Here is a 24,185-nt window from a genome sequence, read left to right as displayed (position 1 = left end):
AGGCCATAATGGCGACTCTTGGTCTGTCTTGGATTTTGGAGAGAATTAAGGGTGGGCGTAAAATCCGTTTCGTGGGCGAATTTGCGGATTTTCCGCGATTTCGCGAATCTCGCGAAATCGCTGTAAAATCCGCAAATCAGCGGGGACGAATGTTCAGCCAAGCAAGGGTTACAGCAGCAGGTGCATAAGTTGAACCTAATTTCTTTGTAACATTTTACAAAAGGGTTACAAACAAATTAACTTCAACTTGGACACCTGCTGCTAATTGCTTCCTGGCGCCTCGTTGCCTACTTGCAACTATTCTCTGACCCTGCTCTGACCCTTGAAGCAGGGTCAGAGAATAGTTACAAGTAGGCAACGAGGCACTTGTCCAAGGAATTAAACCTCATCAGGAAGCACTTACAGATATAAAAAACAGGAAGAAGGGAGAGGATGGCAAATACACCCATTTTGAGTTGTCAGGAGGGGTTAAACTAAAAGAGACCTTTACAGCACAATTTTCATATGCATTTTGCTCAAAATAAAAAGCTGTATGTTCTGTAGGGGCAACTCAGGAATCTGGCCCTTCAGAGATCCGGCCTCTCTTTCTTTCTCTCGTTCTCTCTCTCCCTCTCTCTTTCCCTCTCTTTCTCTATCTTTCTATCTATCTATCTATCTATCTATCTATCTATCTATCTATCTATCTATCTATCTATCTCTCTCTCCATCTCCCATAAACGACTGCATGGGTAACTTCGCTATGCAAGTGGCTCGCGAAGACGCAAAAATCCCCGCGAACATGCAAAAAACCCCGCGAACACGCAAAAAACCCAGCGAACACGCAAAAGAACTAAAATTCACACAAATTCGCGATCGCGAATTCGCAAATCCGCAAATTCGCGGATCGCAAATTTGCTAAATTCGCCCATGCTTAGAGACAATATTTGCATACAGCAAGTGACCCTGTCTGACACAGTTACTAGATAGGGTAAACCTGGCAGCATGCCACAGCAGCTGTGATTGTTCAACATGAGGTAACTTCCATTGGAATTGTGTCCAAAAATTGGATCAATCACCGCAGCTGGTGAACCTTGCAGGTGGGAGGATAAGTTGTTAGAGGAACCATCACAGGCCCCGTGTAAATTAATACCCTGACATAGGAGACAACCGCTTAGTACGTTTTCACAATTTTTACCTCTAATAAACACTTCTTTTCCCCCACTCCAACATCTGTGTGTGTATGGTATTTCCTAGGATGTCTTGGTGTATTCTTTACCCAACCTTTCATGTGTGCCTGCTGGTATGTGTTTTAGGCAATATTGAAAATGGAAAACTGTAACAGTCAGAGAGATTGTTCCATGTATAATCCATTCTGTGGCTGGCTTTTCAATGAGTTAATGGCAATCTTTCCAGTTTTTCAATGCTCAGCACCATGCACCGTATAGTCTGTTCCCCTCTGTGCCAGTTTGATCTGTTTATCAGTGAGATTGAATTCTAAAAACAGTGACGTAGTATTGATTGAATGCCAAGGCATGTAGCCTGAATGTAGGTTTTGTAACGTCCATCCTAATAGCATGATAGAACGTAATTGCGACGGACCATGTTGCAACATGACCAAGTCCTGTTCCATTATGTCTATGGCTACTATGCTGTCCAAAGAATATATCCTGGACGACAGAGTCGTTAACCCATTGTCAAATACAGAGAGAGTTTTCTCTAAATTAATACGATCAATTTCTCGTATTCTTTCTGCAGTCTCTGCTTGCGTAATCTTCCATGCTTCATTATAAGCAGCATAGATACAGGCATATATAAAACGTTTATGGCGCGGTTTTCTTGGTCCTAGCAAGAATTCCCTAAGATCAGCGCCATCTTTAAGTAAAGATAAGTGTTGTTTTAAATCCTTGAGTGTAGATCTATGTAACCATTCAAGGCACAGTTTCCCCACACTGTATCTTTTTACTATTCCTGGATGCTGTCTCCGAACATATCTTGGATCTGGCCTAGTGAATGTGAACCCCCGTATTTTATTGAGGAATCTATCTTGACAGTTATTTGTTTCTCTGAGACAGATTAACCATTTTTTTCAATCTGGATCTGTTCTGTTGTGATGCAAAATAGTATGTACGTCAACCTCCCCCTCTGAAGTGTTATTGCTATCAGGTGTAGGTGTAGGTATGGACAGATTGTTTAGGTCTTTTATCTTGGCTAACCCAAGACAAGATGTCTGTTGGACAGTGCCATTCAAAAACATAATTTGCTCTGGGATGATGCAGGCTCTAAATAAAGCTTCTATTCCCTGCACTTGCCAATCTTTTGTGCCCCAGACAGTTTTTGTGTCAATGTAGTCTTTCTAAAAGTCAAAACCTAGTTTAGACAATTGAGCATAAAAGGCTGCAGAATAAATTTGTTTGGTATTTGTCAACATACTTTTCATGCCTGTTTTGTTTACATTTCTAAAGTACAATGATTCAGCCTTGGATACATTGAACCCTGAAAAATATGGAAATTTTCCCAAAAATGTTTTTGAGCTACCCTTTGGTGGCATAGGTCAATGTTCCCATTGGTTATACATCAATACAGTTCTACGATTTGCAGATTTGTTCAAGAAATCCCAATCATCAGAAAAGGTACTAGATGAAACAAAATGAGCTCTGTCCCAAGTTATACCAACAGGTATAGGAACGGCTGTGATGGTCACTGATGACAAGTCTCTTTGTTCACGATTAGATTATTTGTGTGGCTTGAGTAGTAAGTGATGTTCTTACTTGCTGTGTCCTTTTTAACATATCTTCCATTTATCAGCATTCCCAAAGTTATTACCAGAGTCAACCAAAGTAGAAGAAAAAGTACACCAAACACAATCCAAAGTTCAATCCAATGGTGAAACCAGATAAGTCTTTTCCAAGTGATGAAAAAGGTCTGTTGCTTGTTCTTTCAAAGTTCTTTTTACTGGCGTGGTTTTAGGTTTGCTTGAATCCTCAGAAAACGTATCAAAGTTAATGAAATAGCCAGAGGCATTTCGGTCAATTGTAGGGATTGCATCAGGAGTCGCTGAAATCGCTGGAACCACTTGATCACTTGATATATTTGTGTAGTCTGATGCTACTTCGTTGTAGACAGGTGTTTCTTGACTAACTGTTATTTGGGTCTCAAGATGTACAAGTTCCATAGCTTTGTTGCATAGACTTTCATTTCTCACTGCAGATTCTTCAACAGTGATTAGTCTCTCAGTTTGAACCTCTTGGATAGTAGCCAGATTAGGGCATCTGCTACATTGGCGGAGTCCACTTGGCCTACTGCTGATGATTGGCCACATGATGTGGTTTGACCAGGTCGATGGACACGAACCTGTTCTCCTTTTTACCAGCAAGGGGCGCCAGTAATACTGTTCTCGATCCGAAGATTGCTAGGACAGGTACTGGTTGTCTGTAGGAAGACCCGAATTCCTTCATGTCCGCAATCTTTTCTCTGACTAGATGCCCAGGCTTAGGAATCCAGACAGGCCTTGCTGGGACGGTCGTTTTCTCTTCAGTGGTGGTTGGCTTCAGGAACACGGTACTTTGTTTTGTTCGTATTTAAATCCTGTAAAACAGCCAAACCGTCTTTGATATCAAAGGGTTTTGGTCTACCACTGAAGTCTGACAATTGAGATCCGATGCTAACATTCTAGACCCAAAAAGGACTTCAAATGGAGTGATACCCCCTAGAGAAATTCTTGTCAGATTGTTAAGACTACATTGGACACTTATTAGATGTTTGACCCACCCATCACCCGAGCCTAATACCCTGCTGTTATAGATTGCTTTATGTCATGTTTTTTTCTCTCCACTGCCGAATTTCCCTCAGGATGGAATGGACTAGAATACTGCAATGCAATGTCCAATTTGGCCATGGCCTCTTTATAAGCTCGAGAGCTAAACGCAGGACCCTGGTCAGAATGTAGCGTGCCGACTGCCTATGTGTCCCGATAAAGACTCGCAAATCTTTTATAAAAGTTCGAGCGTTAGTCAAGCGATGAGGCCACATCCAAATGAACCTTGAACATGAATCCGCTGCGACCATGATATATTTATAGTTACCATCCCTCTGTAAGGGACTGCAGTGGTCCAGGTAAACACAAGCTAATGGTTTATCTGAAATTAACAGGGGCATCTGCGCAGGACATTTCACTGTAGAGACTTTCATCTTGAGGCAGATTTCACATTCCAAAACATAGTTTCTGGTCTGTTTCCTCATGCACGACCACCAGTATCTTTGTTTTAATAATGACACTGTGGCGGAAACACCTGCATGAGCAGAGGCGAGACCTTCATGTGCTGCTAAGATTGGTCCTAATCTATGTTCCATGTTTGTAATTACTCTATCCCCCACTCCAGGGATTCAAGCAAACAGAACATCATTTGCATCAGTTATGTATGAGTATTTGAATGGAAACACTCTTGGTAATGTTTTTCCACTGTCTTTGCTTGAAGTATTGACAGCTAGCATTTTTTCGCTGTCTATTTTCGTTTTTGAACGAGTGATTGCAGCTACCGAAGCCGTTTGCACAGCTGCCTTTGGGGCTTCATCAGCCAATGAATTCCCTGAAACGTGAATGCCATCACGTTGATGACTCAGTGTATGTATCACGTGAGTGTTTTGTAGTCCTTGTCGTAACTGAACTACTTGTTCCCAAAGCAATTTATGCTTGATTGGGCCACCTTTTGCATCTTTGTTTTTGTTTTGAATCCAGTTTTGCAAGTATTCCTTGTAAGATTGAACACAATAATACAAATCGCACACTATGAGTGTGGGGAATTCACGATCTGTATTTTCAAGTGCCATCTTGAATGCATGTAGTTCAGCTCGCTGAGCTGTACAATCTCCTAGAGATTGTGTTTTAGTGACCATTGGTTGGAATTTGCCATTGCACCAACAACCTTTAAAGATCGCGCACGCCGCACTATATGCTTGTTTACCCCCGTAGCGGGTTGAACTGATTCATCAGTATAAATTACACATTCATACTGATTTAGAGGCAGAATTTCAGTAGGCAGAGGACTTTCTTGTTCGTATTGTAGAAATGTTTGCATTTTCAAATAAGGATCAAAAACGTATTCAACGTCTCTTGCAGCAAGAGAATTAACCCATTGTATCGATCTCGGATGTAAAGCTTTAGCATTTGGAATGCTCGCTTATGTCACTGCCTCTAAGGCAGGTACAGGTGTAACAACCATAATTTGTTTACCCTGTGCGAGGGCTCTCCCTTTTGCTACTGCAGTTTGAACCGATGTCTGAATTTTTTCTGTTGAAGTGAATTTCATTTCTGCTTGTGTGTACAAGTGTGATTTGTAAGCTATTGGTACTTTTTCACCTTCTTTAAAAGTTAAGTCCCTGAATCCGCATTGTCCTGGAATGATTCGGATCACTAAGTTGCGTACGTTTACCTGTGTTTGCAACTGTTTTGTTGCCAACATGTCTGTTTGCAATTAACTCAAAATTTCTGTGTGTTTTTGTGTCCAATTTAATGTTTTGAAATCAGGTTTGATTAATTGGTAGAGAAGTTTAACCCCTTCTGCGTTGTTTAGAATGTATTCACCCTATTCAAGTGCCTATCCAAGTCATCATCTGTCAGATAGATGTCATCGACATATGATAATGCTTCGTCATCATATGTTTGTAGTAACTCTGTTACTCTTGCTGAAAATAACCCAGGACTATTCTTGAATCCCTAAGGGAGACGACAGAAGTGATGCTTTGTCCCCATAATTGAGAAAGTGGTCAAATACCTACTTTCTGGTGCAATGTTTTGACAGAAAAAAAACATTAGCAATATCTAATGTGGTTTTATACTTTTTACGCACAATGTTATTCAATAATGCTGCACTGTGTGCATTTTGTACTGCAAAAGTTTTGCAATAAGGGTTTAGATGTCTGTAATCCAAAACTAGATGATATCTATTGTCTGGTTTGGAAACAGGAAACAAAGGATTGTTCATTGATGAAGTGCATGTTTCAATCATCCCTTGGTATTCAAGTTGATCTAATATCTCCCTGACCTGTTTTTTAGCGTCTTGCTTAACTGGGTACTGCCTTTGTGCAGTTGGTTGATTTTCAACTGGATTTTATGGTGAGGAGAATCCTCATCCCATCTTGCATGATTTTTATATAATGCAGGAGCTTGGGCCACTGCCCATTTCCTGGCAAAAGTATACTTGAAATGAATTGGAATGTACTTAGAGAAGGCTGGCATAATGATTTCGTTGCCATGTGGGCAGTGCGTGAAAAATTGTGGTGGCCAGTCTTGCTCAGCTAGAAGAATGTCATAACCCTTAGAAAGTCGCTTCCAAAAGCATGCTCTCACTTTCTTGGTATGTCCCCCTCCATCTGGACTGTTATTTCATATAACGTATGTGAACAACTAACCCTGGTATGTACAGTTTCAACTTGAATGAATTCATTCACTTCCACTGTCTCCAGATGATCCTTCAAGTTCTTGCAAGCTATGGTGACTTCTGCTGCGCTGTCCAACATTGTCTGATCCCATTGCCCGTTCTTGAGTTGAGTCCTCAAGATCCTTGGCATGTCTGATTTTTAGACCTGCTACTTTCTTTTTGGCAAAATGAGGTTTCTTGTTTTTCTGAAGGTGCTGATCGTCTTTGGACTTCACACGTTCTTCCTTGTGTTCTGTTCGTCCTCTTCTTTTGGATTTCTGTGACGAAGACTGAAAGGTACGAGAAGAACGTGTATCAGTATCTCAATATCTATCCGGTTTTCTCAAATTATCCCTGTTCCTGAGGTTATACCTCCTTTAAGAGGACTACTTTTGAGGAGATCTACCTCTGGAATGAGAATGCTTCTCTTTAGAAGTTTGTTTAGTGTTCTCCCACTTCTTTTTAAGAGGAGTAGGAGTGTTTTTAATAAAGACCTTTTCAGGACTTTCTAGGAGTTGGGGTTTAACTGGTTTCCCACCCAAGCTGTCTCTGCCAAGCTGTTTCTGCCTAATTCTTCATAGGATTTTTCAATTATTCTGGCCAGTTCTTGTGGTTGCTCAGTTATATCAAATTCCCTTAACTTTTGGCGGAGCGCCACAGATGCTTCTTCACCTTTAATATTAACTAATATTATTGTTGAGACCTCTTTGAAATCTTTCAGTAAACTAACACCTAGATTTAAAGCAGTCTCTGCCCCGTATTGGTTTTGAATTTGTTTCAGGACATCTGGTATTACCGCCATAGATGGAACACCATGTGTTTTAGTGTAAATAGCAGCAAAGACTGTACCCCAAGTGCGGCAGTCCTCCAGATGTGGTGCTATCCCCATTGGTAAAAAGATTGTTAAAATTCTGTGTTTTTCATGAGGGGTAGTATTAGGAAATACTGACTCGATTTGAGTAATTTTTAAAACTATGCAGAATGGAATTTGTTCCAGTTTTGCGGGTTAATTACCAACGACCGAATGTAGATTCTGTTGTGTAATTTTATTTGTGTTCCCCTGGTGGGGGGGATGCTGTGGAATCATTATTGCAGGTTGGACTGTAAGAGTCCGCATGACATATTGTGAACCAATTGTCTATAGATTTTGATTAGCTCTTTGAGTTGAGCTCGTAGTTCCACATCTGTCATTTCATTAATTTCAGGATGTGGAGTATAGCTGGCTAACACCGGCCATGTTGCTCCTGGTCTACCTAGTGGACCAAGCCTTGTAATGTGATTTATATGTTTTAGGGCGCCTTTAAACCAGAGCGGATGCTCTTGGTAAGTTAGTGGTATTTCAATATCCTCTAAAGGAATGTATTCCACTGGTGGTTCATCTTCTTTGTAAAAGTGAGACACCTGTGTTCTTGGATATGCTTCAGGGAAGACTATCCATGGGTAGAATACCTCCGTCTGGTGATATTCATGTGCCTCTATCACAAAAACTGCCCTACCACCTCTTGCTGATAGGCCAGGTTTTATAAGTTTTATAGTGATGACTTTCCTTAAATTTAAGGGTATGCTTATGGAATCCTCGTCGGTTTCGTTAAAACCTGAAATTTTAAGAGCTGCATCAGCTGAAACAGCAGCAGCTCCTTCGGTGGTGTTATCCATTTTTGTTGACAGAAAGTTTGCAAAGCAAGTTTCAAGGAAACAAAGATAAGGTGCACAATATTTTGGAACACTGTATTATTCAACATTGAACAAACTAAAAACTAATACATAGGATTTTCGTCCTACTCAGCTGTGGGGGATATTATTCTTTTACCCACTCCAGACGTCTATTGGAGTATTACGGAAAAAGGGGTCTCTGAGAAAAGCACGACTGAGTTACTCATGTATCTAGCATTAAATTAGTGCCTTACTAAACGTTGGGCACCATGTAGTGTAGTTCCTATAGTCCCAATAGGCTCTGGGCATTGGAATAATATATCCTATAGATATGACGTAGGACTTAGGTCAATAGGTCTCTATGGAATATACTAAACTTAACTGTGAGTGCCAGCTAGCTCAGAGCTAGAAACTTTCTTGAATTCACAAGAAGGGATTAGTTTTCGACAACCGCATAAACATGACAACTTTGTTTCCATAGGACTGGAATAACTATCTTCAGAGTCGTAGAAACAATAGATAAGTATTTCACTCAGTCAACCGTGCATGCTTTGTTTCTACAGAGTTTGAAGAGAAATAGCGAGAGGGGCGTTTTCAATAAAAGGTTTATTGAACAGTCTTCTTTCTCATGCAAGAGAGGTGAACTGCTGAAATTGTTAGACAGAATGCAAAGTATAATGCGTACAGTGAGAATAGTATAATAAAATAATACTGTAATAGCATTGTATGGTTTCTAGCCATATAAGAATACATACATAAATAACACAGGCTAAAATACTCAACTGCTGCTTCTAAAATACGCCTACCCCAATGTACCTAACATAGGTCTAGTACTCGGGAAGAAGTAAGTATGGTCTTTAGCATAGATTTAGTTTTTGCCAAGAATCTACCAAAGGTTTCTCTAGGTTCTAATGAGCTCCATACCTTAGAATGAAGAAGGTCTGGTATCTCTGTCGCGGGACTCGATTTCCCAACACCCCGCAAGAGGAGTCAAAACACTGGAGCTGGATTTCTCAGCAGAGGAGGGTAGCTTCCTGATCAGTGCATCAGCTGTAGAGTCGGCTTCCTTCGGCACTTGCTGTAGCGAGCTGCGTCAGGCAAGTAGGTTGTCGAACTGCTCCGAACCACCATGCTTTGCTATAGCAAGTGTAGGTATATTTATACCTTGTAGGTGTTTAGGAATGCCATGTTTGACGTAAAGTTGGGCATAGGAACGTCATCAATGAACCCCCTAAGGAATAGATGTTCATTGTAAAACTAACTGAGTTCTTGGAGAAATCAATATTCAAGCAAGAGAAAGTCCCTAACGGCTTAAGCTGGTTTTCCAAGAAATCGTTGTGATGTTTGGTGAACGGAAGGAAGTAGCCATGCCTGTATTTGGGTTGAATGGGCTATGCCTAAAAAAAAAGGGCTTCATTTCTATGCTTATATAAGGGCAACATGAATTGTACCTATCTAAGGGCATGAATTGGGAAAATCCATTCGGAATCCAAAACGCCATACAACAATAGTAAGCAGATCCTACTCTCCTACAGATTTAGATATAATTACATCTGAGCCGGATAGAGAGATGGCCGAAGTCGAAATACTGTCTGACCAATTTGGATCACTCTCAGGTTATCGGCTAAACAGAGCTAAAACCCATATATTAGCAAATAGATATACCACCGTCGCTGATAGTAGCCTGGTTGATGAGGCCACATTCTTAGGCATACGTGTGAGAGCTAGGGTTGAAGATATTATAGATATAAATCTCACCCCCATAATCTGTAAAATCAAGTATGATATGTGTCGCTGGGATAATTTAATTTAATTTAAAAGTATCGATAATTGGCAGATGCAACCTGATTAAAATGATGATTCTGCATAAACTATTATATATTTTTCGTACGATCCCATTTGAAATACATAACAGTTGGTTTAGGCAGATCAAGAGGGAAAGCGCCCACGTAGATCGAATGCATTCTTAACCCTTCTCAGGGAAAGGGAGTCTTGGATTACCTAATTTTAAACTCTATTATTTAGCAGCTTCTCTACAATATTATTGGGTTATTTTTGGCATAAAGAAGAAGGAAGCAATTGATTCTAACTATGTCCCATCAATTTTTGAGTACTTAATTGGCTCACGGGCTAATGGCTGTCTACTAAAAATATACAAACCCAATTATTACAAAAGGGCCAGTTTTAGGACTTTAATAGCAGCATTCTGAAACTGGACGGGGATCAGGAAAAAAACTAGGGCTTGGCAGATATAGAAGATAAACACCATTGATCGAAAATGATCAGATACCTGAGGCACTGTTAGATCGGCACTTGCAAAAATGGGAGAAAGCAGGGGTCTATATGATAGGTGATTTTTTTTGACAGGGGAACATATTGCATCTTTTGAAAAATTTAAGGCCAAATTTAATATTGATCTTCGAGATTTTTTTAAGTTCTTACAAATAAGAGACTTTCTTTTTAAAAAAGCTGGTGGGGCAGCGAGTTTTCAGTTTCACCATTGATCAAAGCTCTAATCCGTACATTCGGGTCCTCAATCTCTTCTTTGTATAGTGTATTATTGGAGGGTATAATGGACGATCTCGAAAAGCATGCATTGAAATGGCAGGTTAGGGTGGATGTCGCTGATTCATGCTTTTTTGAAGTCAATAGAAATGGGCAATCTGGTTCTATGTACTGCTAATCTGTGGGCACAGCATTTTATGACTCTTTTTGACCTACACATTACGCCTGCAAAAATTGTTAAGTGGGGGTTACAGAGGGAGCCCATTGTTTTAGGTGTAAGATATATGAGGCGGATGCGACCCACATTTTTTCGACATGCCCCAGTCAGGATTTACTAAGAATAGAAATTTCAGTTTTTTTGCAAATTGTTCTAAAAAAAGAAATTCTGCTTTCTCCCCAGCTTATGCTAATTGGGGTATTGGCACAAGATAGCCATAACAGTGAGTTTCTATTTATAGGCATGTCAGTGCTCAGACTATGTATTGCATTAGCATGGTTACACTCTCCCCCCCCCCCCCCCCCCCCAACCTTTTTGCAATGGAAAGCCCGGTTGCTTCATATATTTAATCTGGAAAGAGCACTTTATGTACAAAAAGGCAGAAACGGCAGAGCAAAAGGACTGAAGATCTGGAATCCATTAAAAGATTGGGTTAATGGAGTAACTCAGGAGAGGCAATAGGCTTATTATGGTGCACCCTATGGGCCTCATTTATGAGGCTGTGCGTCACTTTTACGCCGCCGGTGCGTCACTTTTTGTGACGCACCAGTGGTGTAAACAATGCGCCTTGTTGCGCCATATTTACAAAGTGACGCATCTAGGTAGATGCGTCACTTTGTACACCCCTGCGCCACATTATACCTGCGCCATGTATAATGTATGCAAGGGGGGCGTATTGACGCAAGAAAGGGTCGTAGAAGTGACGCAGTGAAATCTATGAGATTTCACTGCGCCACTTCTAGGACGCAAATGCGTCAATATCTTACGCCTGCCTGCAGGCATAAGACTGACGCAGGCCCTTTCACATAAAAAAAAATTGCCCCATGTGAAAGGACACATTGCTGGAGTTGCGTCACTTTTATAACACTCTCCAGCAATGCGTCACTTTTGCGCCTACAGATACGTCAGAAATACTAACGTATCTGTAACTCCTTGCGACATGATGCGTCATACAGTAATTATGACGCATCAATCATGTTGCAAGGAAGGCGCCCTGAAAAGTGACGCATCGCTGCTTTCACGCACCGATGCATCACTTCTCATAAATGAGGCCCTATGTATTTAACAATATGTGTTTTTTCCCTTTTTTGTTTCTCTTTCCTGCTCTCTGTCATCTGTCTTATGTTTGCTGCTAGCCTTTTTCTTTTTTTTCCTTCTTGCTCTTTTTGCTGTTTTTGTTTGTGTGAACTATATTTTTTATATGATGATAACTTTGTTAATATTAGGAAACTGATGTCATGTGGAATTAAGCTGTTCTTTGCTTTTATTGCTTCTGCTCTTTTTTTTATCTTTTATGGTTGAATGTAAAATAAAAAAATGGTTTAAAACAAATCTGCACTTTGACTCTGTATATTGCACGCCATACTGTTAATAATGTTACAATTGAGAACTTAAGATGTAGAACCCTGTAAGAAATCTTTCACAACAATCACTTTTCATATCTTTCCTTTTGCTAAACGTCTATCATTCCTGCCCTAGATAAATACTGTTGATAAGAAGTTAACCTACTCAAACGTCCTGTATGTTCCTCCGGACACTTCCAGTGGTGTTATAATAAGCAGTCCTCTGGCGTTCCCCTTATCCTGTACCTACAACTTGACAATGCAGACCAGCCTGCAGACGGCCGTGCATCCCATTCTCCGGTAGGTGCATTTCAAAGGTTCTGAATGCTGAAGTGAAAAACTTTCAACCATGAGCCATTGATTATTTGGTGATTTGTCCTTTTCTATGCTGTTTATCCTGTACTCCCTTTTACTGCAAAACTGCTAAGATTCCTTTATCCATCCTATTTTCATGTTACTGGCATGTGTGCAGCGCAGCCTCCAGTAGGTTTCGCTTTGAAGCCTCTGGGCCTCATCGGGGTTCCTCGACACCTCATTCTGATTGTTTCCACCCCAGAGCGCGAGACATTTTGTGATGATATCTTGTTGTTCTTGTTTTGTCCTTTAACATCTAAGACTGGCTGGTGGGGTTATCACGTCACGTTCAATGAGATATGGATGTGTCATTTGTTGTGCCAGATACGTCTGTCCGAGGTCCTACCAGTTTCTTCAGGTGTCATAATCGTTTTGCGTGGCCTGGCCTGTGAGAGGGTCTTTGCATGCTGTTGCTGGCATCTTTGAGGGGTATTGAATGAGGTGTTCTTCTGTATGTGCTCTGTTGGATTTCTGTGTGGGCTCTATCTTTATGGCAAGTGCTGTTAGGAGCAGCGACATTGCCTCCTACATACTATATCTGAGCTCATTTGGATGTGTGAAAGACAGTCGACCTATTACATGTAGAATTATTGTGTGGTTCCGAGGGCCAGCCTGGCCTACTTGTGGCCACCTGGTGAACAGCAGCACTGAGATGCTGTTTACTTGATTGAGCATCAACAATGAGGAAGAGGCTGAACAAATGGACAGGCATACACGTTAACTTAAGTAAAAGTAGCAAAGACGGTGTCCACTACCGCTTAGATTTAGGGACACAGGGGCATATTATCAAGGGGGTTTATCTCCGCTTTTTTGGCTTTAAAAGCCAAGAAAGCAGAGATAAAATTATCTCCCTATTACCTAGCTGTCGCTAACACCAGTTAGCGACAGCTAGTAGGAGATAGCGACCATCTTGGGCCCCACTTTGCATGTCAGTGATATTTATCACTAATGACATGCAAAGTGGGCGTGCCAAGATGTTAGCGACTGAAAACTGTCGCTAACATCGCTATCTCCTATTACTAACTTTTGGAGATATCTCCAAAAGCTAACACCTGCCCTGAGCAGTTCTTAGCCATTTTATCCAATGGGAGGTGGATAACATGGCTAAGAGCATTAGCTCGGTAATGCATGAATATCGCGGACTTTTTAGCGATATTCATTCATTTGCGGCGATTTTTATCGCATTTGCGATAAACCTTGGTAATACCAGGGTATATTTGCAGTAAAAATCGCCGCAGCTCAGCGGTAAATTTTTGTCTCTAACCAAGCAATAGCGATAATTATCGCTATTGCTTGGTAATATGCCTCACAATCTTTAAAAAGATTGGGCTTGATTCACAAAGGTTAACTCACACATTTGTGTAAGTTTACTCTTTCCGGTATTCACCAAACTGCAATTTAGGAATAAATGTGATTGTCGAGGTGGAGAACTCTACATATAAAAAGATAGGCCTGGCTCATCTTTTTATGTGCAGAGTTCATCATTGTAAGTTATTCTGAAATCACAGTTTTATGTATCCCAAGAAAGAGTATTCTTACACAAACATGTAAGCTTATCTTTGTGAACCAAGCCCACTGTGTAAGGAACACGTAAAAATGTAATAAAGTCGCCCTAAAATTCAAAATTATGTATTTCTCTAACATGTGGCGTGTTTCATTCACGATAGTACATCAGAATATATCACTTTATTGAGTGGCATTTTTAGAAGTGACAGTTTTCGAAAATGAACTTGGAAACTTTCATGCCCTCACTCCATTGTGAAGGGCCATGCCATTAGTGATCCCAGAAGCAAGTCAGCTTTCAGGGGCACCCTCTATGTAGAATGTGCACCTGAAAGCTGAAGCAACACACCACACACGACTGTAATGGTAATCAAACCTCAGGTAAGATACTGGGGTTAACATCGTCTTAGTTCTTCTGGAAATTTCAAAAATTACCCCATCCGAGTTGTAGAAATGGTTACTCACCTCCAAAGCATGTACTTCTGAAACCTTTCTAAAAGAAATCTAACACAGTAGAGCTGCTAACTCACAATACAATTGCTGTATTGTCAAAAACGTATTTGTATGTCAACGCTCCAAACTCTTGAAAAACTATTTCAAATTCCATAATGACTATATCTAGGCCTAGGAGGTCTCTGCAACTTTAAACCTTTCATTACCTTGCAGCTAACGCTGACCTAAAACAATATATAGTACTTTAACTCAAACCCTTCTCAAATAAGGGTGAATACACATGAGAAGATTCAATGGAAGGTGCCTCCACGGGATCCACGTCTCTCTCCATGCAGCAACAAACCCATTTCCTCCATGCTCCAATATAATTCCTCCTAGTCCCAGGAGCCCGGAAACCTTGAGCAACTCCTGAGCCTATTCTGAAAGTCCTTCAAAATGTTTTCCTCCCTGATATCTTATAAGCAACAAGGTTCAAAGGCCTTTACAAAACTACAGGATGAACCTCTCCCCCTGGATCTGTCAAAATATTTTCTAAAACTAGTATTAAAAAGGCTCTTCTACCCCTAATTCCAACAGCCCTGGGAACCAAGGTGGAACGGTCTAGAAATTAGTAATCAGAATTATCTGAGCTTTCTGTCTCCTCACCATCAACAACCCACTCTGAATCTTCGAGAAAAGAGGAAATGTATACCCCTGCAGTCCTTTCCAATCCTGCTGGAAAGCATCCACTGCTTCTGCTTCAGGGATATTACCTTTAGCTGAAGTACTGGGTAACTAGTATGTCAACCTCGATGCAAACAGATCTACTCCCAAAGAACCTCAAACATTCTGAACTCTCCTGAATAGATGGACACTCAGCTTTGAATAACTGTGATCCCAGAGATACCTTGAGTTTCAATCTGCTGTCATAATGAACATACCCAGCAAATTCTCTGCCTGTAAACCTATTTTTTGATCTAAACAAAAACTCAAAATTTCCTTTGCAACCTGAGTCAAATTCTTGGATTTTGCTGCCACTGATGAATACATTTATATAATAGACATTGTCTATTGCAGTAATGCAGTTCTTCAAAGTTTTCCCAAAAAGACCTGCTTCATCTCCAATCCATTCATTTGGCCTTGACTCTCCTCCCAAGAGCATCTGTCACTTATCTCCTGTTGATTCAAACAAGTTACCCAGCCAAAAAGGCTTGCATCTGTCACCAAAATGAAATTTGGACATATCCCGTCAACCGCTAATTTATTTCATGCTTCTAAATTGTCTAGCCACCAATTCAACTCCTGAGCTTCCAAAGTGAGCTGTATTTGGTCTCCATACCATAAACCCTTCCATAGGCCCTCTGCCTTCAGCCTCTGTAAACCTCTTTAATGAAGAGGACCCGGAAATACTGCCTGGATTGAAGAAGAAAACAAACCTAAAACCCTTGCTAATGACCACAAAGTAATGGGAGGTTTTTATAGAACCTGCCTCACCTCTGTTTTTATTTTCACCACCTTCTTATCTGGTAAACTCTAGGTTGCATGAACAGTGTTCACCTGAAAACTAAGAAAATCTATCTCCTAACAAGGGATCAGCACTGATTTTTCCAAATTGATTAAGAATCCCTAGCAGGGGGTAAAAGAAAAAAAAAATTAATCCTCATATATGTTTGAAATTAAATCACGCACAGGTAGGGAACCGGCTCAGAATGCTTAGAGTGATCTTAGAGAATTATGGCCAATATGACATATAGTATAAAACTAATAAGCTGGAATGTCAATGGGTTAAGGGATAGGAATAAAGCAAGAAGGATTATTGATTTTTTGTTTAGATCAGGGGCACATATCTGTCTACTCGAGGAGACACATGTGGAGAGGGAAGAATGCAATCAAATCTTTGGGAGATGTAGATGGGTCCAGGATGTTGTCTCCTCGGGACAAAGCGGTAGTACACAGGGGGTGGCCATAATTATTAGAGCAGGCATGGGGATCAGGCTGATAAAACATGAAACAGACAACTCAGGCAGATGGTTGATAGCTTCTTTGACTGCAGGAAGTACCCCTTTTGTTTGTGCAGTCTACTATGGCCCGAATTTAGATGCTCCGGGGGCTCTGATGAAACTTAAATCCAACTTAATAGAGACAGCAGGCCCGATAATTTTAGGGGGAGATTTTAACCTTATTTTCGATAGAGATCTAGATAGAACATCAAGAGTGAGATTTCCCCCCCCCCCCCAAAAAAAAACAAGTCAAGAACTCAAGAACATTATGAGGGATTTTAACCTGATAGATATTTGGAGATTTAAAAACCCCGGGGGAAGAGATTATTCTTTCTATAGCAGAAGATATGGGCATCATTCTAGGATAGATTTTTTCCTGTTAATAACCTCTCATCGGCAGTTGACTCCATATCATATGTTCCGGCAATTCTGTCAGACCATTCAATGGTGGAAATGGTGGTCAATTTGAAACAGGAAAAACATCAAAGGAGATTGACATTGGACTGGACGTTGCTACTAGAAGAAGGGGTCAGACAGGACTTAGTGACCCAGTCTGAAGAGTTTTTTAGGGTCAATACAGGGTCAGCAAGCAAACAAATTGTCTGGGAAACATATAAAGCCTTTTCCAGAGGTTTGTTAACTACCCTAATGATCAGGAGGAATAGACTGAGGAAAGAGAAAAGGGGAGCATGGATTTCAAGAATCAAGCTTAAGGAGCTGGAGTTGCAGAAGGCATCGGCAGAGGAGTTGGATAACAGGCAAATTCTTCAGAGAGAACTGGATGGTCTGCGAGCAGAATTTCAAGCGGGGTTGGACAAGGCTTTGAAGGAAAAGTGGGACATTAGTAATCTACAACAGTTTGCTTATGGTGAGAAGTGTGGGCGTCTCTTAGCCTGGAAGGCCCGAGCGGACAGAACAAGAAATCAGATAGACAGTTTGGTTTTATCAAGTACAGGGGAAAAAACCAACGAGGATGACCGCATCAGGGAAGAAGCAAAGAGATACATGCAGTCTTTATACGGATCTAACTCCTCTCTGGGTAGGCAACAAGCAGAATCATGGTTTGCAAATGTACAGCTCCCTGAGTTGTCTGAGTCAGACAGGTCTTATCTTAGTTCAGAAATCAAAGAAGGGGAAGTCAGGGCTCAGTTGGTGAAAATGGCTAAGGGCAAAGCCGCAGGCCCAGATGGGCTTCCAGTGGAACTGTTTAAGATCGTTTTAGAGCAGATTATAGGGGTCCTGACTCTATTGTTCAACGAAGTCTTACTCAGGGGGGGGGGGCAGGTCCCTAGGTCATGGGCTGAGGCAACGGTCACATTATTGTTGAAGCCAAATAAGGACCCGAGTAGGATAGAGTCCTATAGGTCCATTTCATTATTAAACGTGGACTATAAAATATTCTCGGGGGTATTGGCAACGAGATTAGCAAAGGTAGTAAAATTGGTAGTACATTGTGACCAAAGGGGCTTCATTCCGGACAGGCAGCTCAATGAGTTGACCTTTCAAGTGGTGGCAGCGATAGATGTTGCTCAAGAAAAGAAGCAGCCCCTGACCATAGTAGCAGTAGATGCCGCGAAGGCATTTGACCAGGTAGACTGGGACTACCTTTGGATGGCGATGGAAAAATTTGGCTTTCCGTTGAGCTACACAACAGCCATTAAGCTCCTATACTCAGCCCCGACAGCGAAGGTTCTAGTAAATGGTTCACTGACTGAGCAGTTTTTTTTATTTCCCGAGGTACGCGACAAGGATGTCCCTTATCCCCCCTTTTGTTTGATTTGTATATAGAGCCTTTTGTTTGTTTATTAAGAGCGGATCCAATAATTAAATCCTTTAAGATCGCGGATATGGAGATGAAGCTGGCATTGTATGCTGATGATTTGTCAATGTATACAATAAATCCGGATGTAGCGATTCCCAGACTATTAGATCTTGCAAAGGGGTTTGGTAATATTTCAGGATATTCAATTAATGCTGAAAAGACTGAAATAATGGAATGGAATCAGCAGACCAGCTCGATGGGGAAAAGAACAAAATGAGGTATCTGGGAATCCATCTGGTCAACAAGATAGAAGAAATCCCCAAAATCAATTTAGAAAGGGTCATGAAAGATACAATCGCTCTATTACAACGCTGGTCTTCTCTACCTTTAAATATTTATGGGAGAGTGAACCTCCTGAAGATGATAGTGCTCCCCAAGATAACTTTTTTATTTAATGCCATCCCATTATCTTTTCCAGTACCTTTAATCAAAAAACTCCAAGGAAAATTGGGTTCATTTATTTGGAATGCCAAAGGCCCTCGAATAGCGTGGAAAAAATTAAGAAGAGGTCTCAAGACAGGAGGGCTAGCCTTCCCTGACTTATTGTTGTATTGCCACGCTTTTCATTTTAAGCATTTTAGAACCATGGCGGGTCGTATGGATCAATCATCAATGGGTTTGCTATTTTATGCTTTGTTAAAGGAGGTTCCTCAGGGATTAAGTTTCTTTCTTTATAAGTTCGGGGACCCAAAATTCTTTAAAAAAGTGAGGTTGGAGATTTTGAGGTCAGCTTTGAAAAATTGGGTATTTGTAAGGAACAAACTAAACATTTCTTATTATGCGCCGCAGGCACCCATATGGGGCTCACCAGGCCTTCCAGCCTGTCTAAATGATCAATTATCATTACCTTTGAAGCAGGCAGGGCTGGAGAGGTGGGGAGACCTGCAGGGAGATGGCCAACTTTTAAGCTGGGATATTTTGTCGAATCTAACTAGGGGATCTCTGACGCGGTTTAAATATTACCAATTGTCAGGTTGGTGGACAACGAGACCTGTGACACCCGAAGATAATAACCCCCCTAACCCCAAATTTGATGCGGTAGCTAGAAGGGGTAAGTGGAAGAATCAAATATCTTTTTGGTATTCGGCAATGTTAGAGGGGGAAGATGTTACGGAGGCTGAAATCAGCAAATTGTGGGGCAACGCTTTTACCCCGGCCAACGGGTCCTTTATGGATTTCTGGCATGACTCTTTCAGGGTGTTAAACGCTTTAATCAAGCCGGCTGCGCTGAAAAGAAATCACATATACACCATGTACAGGGTTTATATAACTCCGAAAAAACTGGCCAAATTTTCAAATGTAGACTACAACTGCCCAAGGTGCGGCCTCTTGAGGGCAGATGATGTACATATATTCATGGATTGCCCTGAATTGGTGGACTATTGGAGCAAGATAAGGGAATTTCTGGAAGAAGTCCTTTTAATGTCTATATCAGTCCCAAGGTTTACAGTAATGTCTGGGCTTGTCACGAACTATCAGGTGAATGATCTTCCCACGAAATTTGTATTTTACATTATCCTGTTAGCAAGGCGCGAGATTTGCAGGGCGTGGAAAGATCCAACTCCCCCCACCTTTGCTAACTGCCTGAGGCAGATTATGTTAACTAGCAAATCAGATGTGGCATGTGATCCCAGAAGTGAGACGAATGCTTGGGCGGCCTTGGTGGCATGGCAATCTCGATGATTGGTATTCCAATGATTTGTCTGGAGCCTTGCTGGTTCCCCGTTCTCCTAAGTAGCATGGGGCGCTCAAAGATCGGCGAAAAAAAGGAGTTTGGAGGGGAAGGTAGTGGCTACTTGAGGGTACGGGTAAACCAACTTGCATCAGGCCGAAACCAACGAGGGTCAGTACAGAATGACCATTGGTGCATGGAGGAGCCAGTGTCCCATCAAGAGTTCCATCTGTGATATATGAGGATTACCAAAAAAAATAAAAATAAAAAAAAAGAATCCCAGCGACACCAACAAATGACGAGCTGCAGACAACTGTGCTCTCAATTTCTCCTGATCCTGGGACATAAGAAGAAAATCATCCAAATACATAATCATATAAATCCCTCTCTCTCAGAAAAGACACCACCATCCTCTCTATTGCTCCTTTCTTGAACTTCCAAATCCACTAACAATTATTGACCCACCTGAAATACCATTTCCCTTGGCTCCACCTGTTGAACAGGTGCCTCTCTGTGCTCTATCATGTATCCTTTTACTTTTTGAATGGTGAATGGCCCATTGATTCCTGGTTAAGCAATTCCAATTGCTCACAAACTCTTTTGAACAACCCCCTACCATTCTTTGGAAAGAACCAAAATCGATCTTGTACTTACCTTGACCTCCTTGAGAGAAAAAGGCTCTTCCTCTGGACTGACGCCCCCTGGCACCTCTACCTCTCTGAGGACAGAAACCAGTGGTCGACTTGAATCCTCTATAGGATGTACGTCTTTAGAACTGTAATGTGAAGCAATAGACGTATTTTGCCACACCTTTCACTAACCCTTCACCAAACAAGAAACCTTTAGGACCCCACTAGGTTACTTTCTAGCAAAATCTCCTAGTGTAGGGCTAATGCGCATGTGGATCACCCTACGCCTTTCCTCCCATGTAGCTGCCTTTTAGTTTCCCAAGAAACAAACAGCTTTTTTGGACCAACTTCTTAACAATTCAGTATCTGCAGAAACTGACTTAGACCTTGATTCTTCGCGCATATCTAAGAACCTTGCAAGAGGTTCAAAGACATCCAGCAGTCTGTTTAAGTGCCCTCTCGAGATCCTTTGTGGGATCACAACCCATCTCAAATTATATCAGGATCTAAATCTGAAGTCATTAAAGCCTTATTCTCAATCCTTTGATGAGAACACTCAGCCCTCATTATTGCCCGTGCTTCATTCTCCAAAGGCCTCTTTATCCATAACTCGATAAACTCGATAAATGTGTTAAAAGCCACTAGTCTGCGTTTCTGTGGTGCCTTAACATGTCTGGGTTAAACATTTTAACACCCCATGGGTCTTTTACAATTCATTTCTCCTTCCGCACTTCTTATTACTTATCCATATCCACATCTCAACCTTCCTTTTCATAGTTGTCAAGGACAAACTCATCATCGCTATTGCCATCATGATTATGGGAATCCTTCTCATCAGTTATTGCCTGAATCTCACGTGTGCCGCCAAGGACACCCTCTTTTCTGCAGCTTAGGACACCTTCCTTTTGCGTGGTGCCTAGACCACCTCTCTGCCATGCTAATAAACTAGCTTTTGCCTCATTCTCAATGTTCTACCTTTTCATCTTTTTCTTTTCTGAACCTAAGGTATTATTGTGCTCTTACTACTCCAAGGACCAATATTCCTCATTAGAGAGATCCAAAGCTCTCCTTTTTCTTTTTATTACTGAACTTAATAAATCCTTCAGAGAAGACCTTACCTCCTCCAATACCATTTCCTTAATAAGTCATCATTACCCTTATTCCCAGATGGATCTCCTTCTTGACTCGGTTTGTGTTATTTATTTTATTTAATTTTTAAAAATGCCCTTTTTTCTTTTTACATATGCATATACATAATTTTTTTAAACATAGGAAAACAAACTCTCTACTTTAAAAAACTAAAGTGCTGTCAAAGTATGACTATCAAAAACAGATTTGGCAAAAATGCAACCTCCAACAGTCCTCTCTGAGGAAAACGTTGCCCTTAAAACTACAAAACCCACGACAACCGATATTCATTCAAAATGGTCACCTGACGTCATGATGCATTCACCACACACAATGTCATCGTACTCCGTAACCACTGACTACTGCAAGCCACAGGGATCACTCATCCCTGCTCACGCTTAGAGGGCCTAATGCCTTACAATTAGCGTCAGTGTGAGGCCCGGAAAGAAAAAAAACTTGCACTTGGACCATACGACAGCACCACCGGGAGCGAACGACGTGTGAGGAACCCAGGTAAGACTGCATCTATTTTCATTAAAAAAAAGGCTACACCATGAAGCAATCTCCTGGTTATTAACAAATCTAAGCTAATAGACACAAACAAATTTCACAATATTAAAGTTGTAAACATCCAAAAATATATTACCTACACCTATTAAAATAAAAAAAGGCCATATACCTATAAATATACCTGAATAACGTAAAGTAGTGCTAACAGATACTTAACTGACATGGAGCAGCAAATAAAAGAGGAAGATGGCTGCTGGGTTTGGGTATAAATGGACTATAAGGGGTTCTTTTTCTAGAATTCTAAGTGTGGTTAAGGTTTGCTTCAAAATGCTGCAGTTGAGAGTAGCAATAAAAGTTTATGCATAATGCTAGCCTCCGGTCTTGACTTAAAATTCAGGCATTGCTACAGGAGTACCTGCAAGGTTCAAGTCTGGATATGTTCAGATCAGAAATAACAGCTATCCATAATATCCTCCGGTGTTCAAGCTAGATCTATAAGGGTCAGAACAAATTAAGATGTGGAATGTGCATTTACAACCAATTACTCTAAATGGAATGTAAGTGATGAATCCAGATTAACCTCAAAAGTGGGTATGGAATTGCACCTCTATGAACACCTGTGACAAATCTTCTGCTTGATTCTGGAGAAAGTTTAATACAGTATTGCTTGAAAAATATAGGGTAACCTTGGTGACAACCACTCTTTCTACCCATTCATCTCTTGAGTTTGTCAAGTATTTTGCATGTAGCATCCAATTGTAATTGAGGTTCTATAATCCAAGTGTGTTTACAGTACTATATTTGTGTGTTCTTATCATCTATGTGCATTAATACTGTTGCAGTGATTCTGCACATACACAGAATTCTGTGCTGGAAAATGGGACCTCAGTGTTTAGGGGCTAAGCATTCTCACCACCTTAGTACCCATGAACACAAGACCGACTATCTATAGTGTTTTACTCGCTCTCCTACACACTCATGAAGAAGCAAATGATTAGACCCCCCTGAACACAACACTCCCGGATCTCTCAGGAATTCGCTCACACTCTCGTACCTGTCCGCAATAAGAATTTACTGAAACACGAATATAGTTTAAAATGTTTATTTCAACAATCGTGCTCTAAAACGTCATATACGAGCCACAACCAGCAGCAAAATGCAAAATGCATAATATCAATACAGTTTGGATTGCAGCAAAGCCATTTTTTCACAAAGGGAAATGTCATCACATAAAGACAGTGGGGAACGGACAATAAGGCCTACTCACCCTCCCCATGACCAGACAAAGTATCATTATGTAATAGAAGATCTCTGGACTTTGTTAGCAGACCCCATACTTTAGTGCCTAGATGGTATATCTACATCATAGGAACCACATTTCTCTTTACCCTGGAAAGGTTCCTCTCCAAGTGTGTGTTGCCTAGACTGGTACCCCATAATATCTATGTACTAGTTTCCAACTCCTGCCGTGTTAGCATGTTTTGCCTAGGGATGTGGGACTGACCAGAACAGAATAACAAGAGGAATCGATTATTGACCTTGCTCACAGTGTGCAGACTAAACTCTAGGAATAAAAAGGGAACAAACCTAGCAGACGGTTCTCATGTAAAAAAGGCATAACAGCGACTTGCAAAAACAAAGCCACAGAGTAACGTAAGCAAAAGCAGCATCATAGCTACTAGGCTCATGCTAATTTAGCAATGTCGACAATGTCCCTATCGGCCACGTGACAACCTCCCCTTGGCTAGGTCATAGTATATAGAAAAAACAGAATGCAACCGTAAGCAGGGTCAAATAGCTTGGGGGAAAAAAAGAAAGCCGAATTGGAAGATGTAAAAATTCCAGAGTAAAAATGTTTTTAATGAGAGTCTGGAAAAGTCATCAGATTGTGTGAAATAGGTCATCCCTGTCGTTCATAGCAAAGAGGGATACCATTCAGTTGAGCAGTTCGAACACACATGCTCCTAATAAACCGAGAACTCCAGGAGCATATCCGAGCTACTCGTGTGATAATCAATGAAA

At 41.0% G+C, this 24,185-nt stretch overlaps 1 protein-coding gene across 1 annotated transcript in view; it reads left to right on the top strand.

The window, feature by feature from the left end:
- The window catches only part of LOC147662065 (uromodulin-like), a 595,050-nt gene that overhangs the window by 462,322 nt on the left and 108,543 nt on the right, over positions 1–24,185 (top strand). The window contains exon 5 of the mRNA XM_086951137.1: positions 12,250–12,413. Coding sequence (XP_086807263.1) covers positions 12,250–12,413 — 164 coding nt within the window. The remainder of the gene's footprint in view (positions 1–12,249; positions 12,414–24,185) is intronic.

This window comes from Lissotriton vulgaris, unplaced genomic scaffold, assembly GCF_964263255.1.
Source record: "Lissotriton vulgaris unplaced genomic scaffold, aLisVul1.2 SCAFFOLD_927, whole genome shotgun sequence".
NCBI classification, from domain to species: domain Eukaryota; kingdom Metazoa; phylum Chordata; class Amphibia; order Caudata; family Salamandridae; genus Lissotriton; species Lissotriton vulgaris.
The sequence above is the reverse complement of the archived record's forward strand: the minus strand, read 5'-3'. Positions and strand labels throughout refer to the sequence as shown.